The sequence below is a fragment of the Cyprinodon variegatus genome, unplaced genomic scaffold (genome assembly GCF_000732505.1).
Source record: "Cyprinodon variegatus isolate N-32 unplaced genomic scaffold, C_variegatus-1.0 Scaffold1522, whole genome shotgun sequence".
NCBI classification, from domain to species: Eukaryota; Metazoa; Chordata; class Actinopteri; order Cyprinodontiformes; family Cyprinodontidae; genus Cyprinodon; species Cyprinodon variegatus.
This window is the reverse complement of record NW_015151975.1, coordinates 9,442-12,935: the sequence shown is the minus strand read 5'-3', so window position 1 is coordinate 12,935 and position 3,494 is coordinate 9,442. Positions and strand designations below refer to the sequence as shown.

The following is a 3,494-nucleotide window of genomic DNA, read 5'->3' as shown; positions in this document are numbered from 1 at the left end:
TACGACAAACGTTTTGGAAAATATTAGCGTTTCGTCTTCGTTTTGACTTCGTGTGGACGGGGCCTCAGTTTAACTGAATTTGTTTTTATATCCAGTCTTAATTTAGCACCTTTCTCAGTTCACTGAAACGTGAGTATGGACTCGTTTCCTCGCCAACTTGTTTCCTCCACCAAGTCCTGGACTCGGGGAGAATGGGAGCACGCAGAATAAATCTGGGTCAATTGGAACAGAAGCGTACTGATGACATCACCACATTCACATTTGCCGCTGCTGCTGCAGACGGGCAGACGCTGGTTGCGGCTGCTGCAGACTGGCTAATGCTGGCCCCGGCTGCTGCAGACGCTGGCTCCCGGCTGCTGCAGACGGGCTAACGCTGGCTGCAGCTGCTGCAGACGCTGGCCCCGGCTGCTGCAGACGCTGGCCCTGGCTGCTGCAGATGGGCTAACGCTGGCAGCGGCTGCTGCAGACGGGCTAACGGTGGCCCCGGCTGCTGCAGACGGGCTAACGGTGGCCCCGGCTGCTGCAGACGCTGGCAGCGGCTGCTGCAGATGGGCTAACGCTGGCAGCGGCTGCTGCAGGCGGGCTAACGTTAGCCCTGGCTTCAGTTAGCCTCGGAGGTCCACTGGTTGCTGCAGTCCTCTCAACATCGGAACTTTTTATAAATCCCGCACTAAATCAGTAAATGTTCCATATAGTGAAGCTTAAAGTATAATATTCTCGCCTCAAATGATGTTAAAACGTACTTTTATTGACCAACTGCAACAGAAAAGAGAACTTTTAACTTAATACTCTGAGCTCTGAGTGCGCTAACCTGGAAGCTGCTGCTGCCGAACTGCATGCTGGGACAGCTGTCAGTCTGGAGAATGCGTCTCTACCCGCTCCGTCCCGGAAGCACGAGGCTTCCTGCGAATGCGCAAACAGATATGCATCCGGGTGTCCATAAATGATGTAGTTATGGTACTAAGAGTACTTATTTCTATCCTTAAGCCACTTCAGAAGGCTAATACACATCTTTAAAACATTTTTTATGGCTTTTGTGAGACAATATTGATGCTTTTTCCATTTCCCACATAGTTTAGTACGCTTACTGTTTTTAGGGAGGGAAAACGTCATTTAGTTCTTTTTAACTAAATGAAATCGGATGTATATCTGGATGCGCAGATGAGCTAATGGCGAATGCGCAGGACAGATCGTGCTTCCGGGACGGATCGGGTAGTGACGGAACAGACAAGTCTGCTCTGATGCATGCTGGGTAAAGAAGGAGGGGCATGAACAACATCCAGGGACTCTGTCTGCCGTTCTTTTGAATTGGCACAGTGGTGAGGCTGAGGACGTTTCACGAGCACCTGAGAACGCACACCTATTGAGAAACTGAGGCTGTCTGGATGCCCTGCTTGACCCCTGACCCCTGCATCACTATATAGTCGACTTTACAATGAACTCTAATAACTGACCATTTGGACAGATCACCTCTAGTTTTCACTCCCCGTCAGTCATGTGACTCCTGCATGGTTCCTGCGCCATCTTTGTTCTTTCCTCGACTCAGAGTAGAATCATTTCTGAATGAATGAAACCAATAAAAGAAAATTAAACTAATAAAATCTGAAAAAAATCTAAAATCCTTTTGCATCCACTTCATAAAAGACTCGGAAACCTGTTTTTTATTGAGAAGTTTAACTTAAATTGAATTTAAATGTCTTTGCTTCCTGTAATATTGGGACAAAGTTCTCTCCATCTGGACAGAACCAGCCGGTAAGAACCGGTCAGAACCGGTCATCCATCCTGTTCATGGGGGAGGCTCCTCTGATCCAGGCAGGATCAAACGGGATCAGTCATGTAAAGAAATGCTGACCGGTTAGAACCGGCTGGGTTCTGGCCAGCCGGTTCTAACCGGTCCTGTCTGCTTCCCCAGGTGAACGAGGAGCAGATGGAGAAGGCGGCCCAGACCTTCCCCCACAACCCCCCCAAAACCAAGGAGGCCTTCTACTACAGGCAGGTGTTTGAGCGGTTGTACCCGGGCCGCGCCCAGTGGCTGTCCCATTACTGGATGCCTCGCTGGATCAGCGCCACCGACCCGTCAGCGCGGACGCTGTCCATCTACAAAGCAGACAAAGAGCAGTGATTGGCTGAGCGCCCGGTTTCCTGCTGCGGCTTTCAATAAATGACTGAAACTGTTGTTGTTGTTTGAGGTGGAAGGCTGGTCAGACTGGGCCGGATTTAGTCCAGAACCGGACTAATGGGCCCTGATGGCGTCAAAGCAGCTTCAACCTCACATTTACTGCTGCTGTCAGAGAAACGGCGTGATGTTCTGCTTTGGTCCACCTGAGCTGAAGGTTTAATAAAGGCAGAACTAAACCAGCCTAAAGGTCCTGATGGTCGTCTGTGAAGCTTCCAGCAAACCCAACATGGTGAAAATAGAACAGGGGGGGAGGAGCTAAATCAACCTGTGATTGGTTGGTTCTGAGCAGCTCCTGTGCTTGGTTTCAGCCCTGCTCCTCCTGCTCCTCCTGCTCCTCCTGCTGACCTGAGATCATCTGAAGCAGAAACGGTTTGCTTTGAGGAGCAGGGCTGAAAATCAGCCACATCATTCACCAATGAGCTGAGAGACGACCCGCCGGAGCTGAATTAGAAAAGGATTTATTTGATCCTCTTTAAATTAATTTTGAATGGATTTTTTCCAGAAGTAACAGATTTTAACCTAAAAGTCATACTTTTCCTTTTTTTATCTGATCTTAATTACCTGTTTAAGGAACAGAACCATTAAAGATGTTAAAGTTCTGTGATTTTAAACTTCATGCCACTAAAACCAGGTTTACATTAAAAACAAAGGAGCACCAAATGCATCTAATCTGTGACTGAAGAGCAGAGATTAAAGATTATTGCCCATTAAACTGGACTGAACTGAACGGCTCCATAGAGGAATCATTAAATGCTCATTAAATTATTCTATAGAGAATCATTTAATGATCTGATTCTAAAGTTCCTTTGATTTAAATAAATATCCATGGAACAAGCAGTTCTTCACTGAGCCTGGTGGTGGCAGCAGAGATCCATCATGTAGAAATTAAATGTATGGCAGTTTTATTTCTGGAAAGTTGCTCTTGATGTTGATGCTGTAATCAGGAAGGATCTCCTGTAGAGGTCTGTCTGCAGTGGATCTGGATCAGCCTCTGACTGAAGACCCTCTGATGGTGTCTATCAGTCTGATGAAGACGATGCTCACTGCTGTTCATCATCTTCCTCATCTCCAGAGGTTTTAGAGAAGTTCCTAGAACCGAGCCGGCCTTCTTTATCAGCTGGTTGATCTTCTTTTAGTCATTAGCTCTGATGATGATGATGATGATGATGATGATGGAGGAAGAGATCAGACTCTCCACAGCAGACTGGTAGAAGATCTGCAGCATCTGAAAGACCTAATCTTCCTCTAGAAGTCACTGAGGACTGCTGGCTGAGTCTTCTTTGGTCCTGGAACAAGGCAGGAGGTCTATAGTCAC

General features: G+C 47.4%; 1 protein-coding gene across 1 annotated transcript in view; it reads left to right on the top strand.

The window, feature by feature from the left end:
- The window catches only part of asns (asparagine synthetase (glutamine-hydrolyzing)), an 18,208-nt gene extending 15,735 nt beyond the window's left edge, over window positions 1-2,473 (top strand). The window contains exon 12 of the mRNA XM_015403565.1: window positions 1,913-2,473. Coding sequence (XP_015259051.1) covers window positions 1,913-2,122 — 210 coding nt within the window. The 3' untranslated portion in view covers window positions 2,123-2,473. The remainder of the gene's footprint in view (window positions 1-1,912) is intronic.
- The last annotated feature ends 1,021 nt before the right edge of the window (window positions 2,474-3,494 follow it).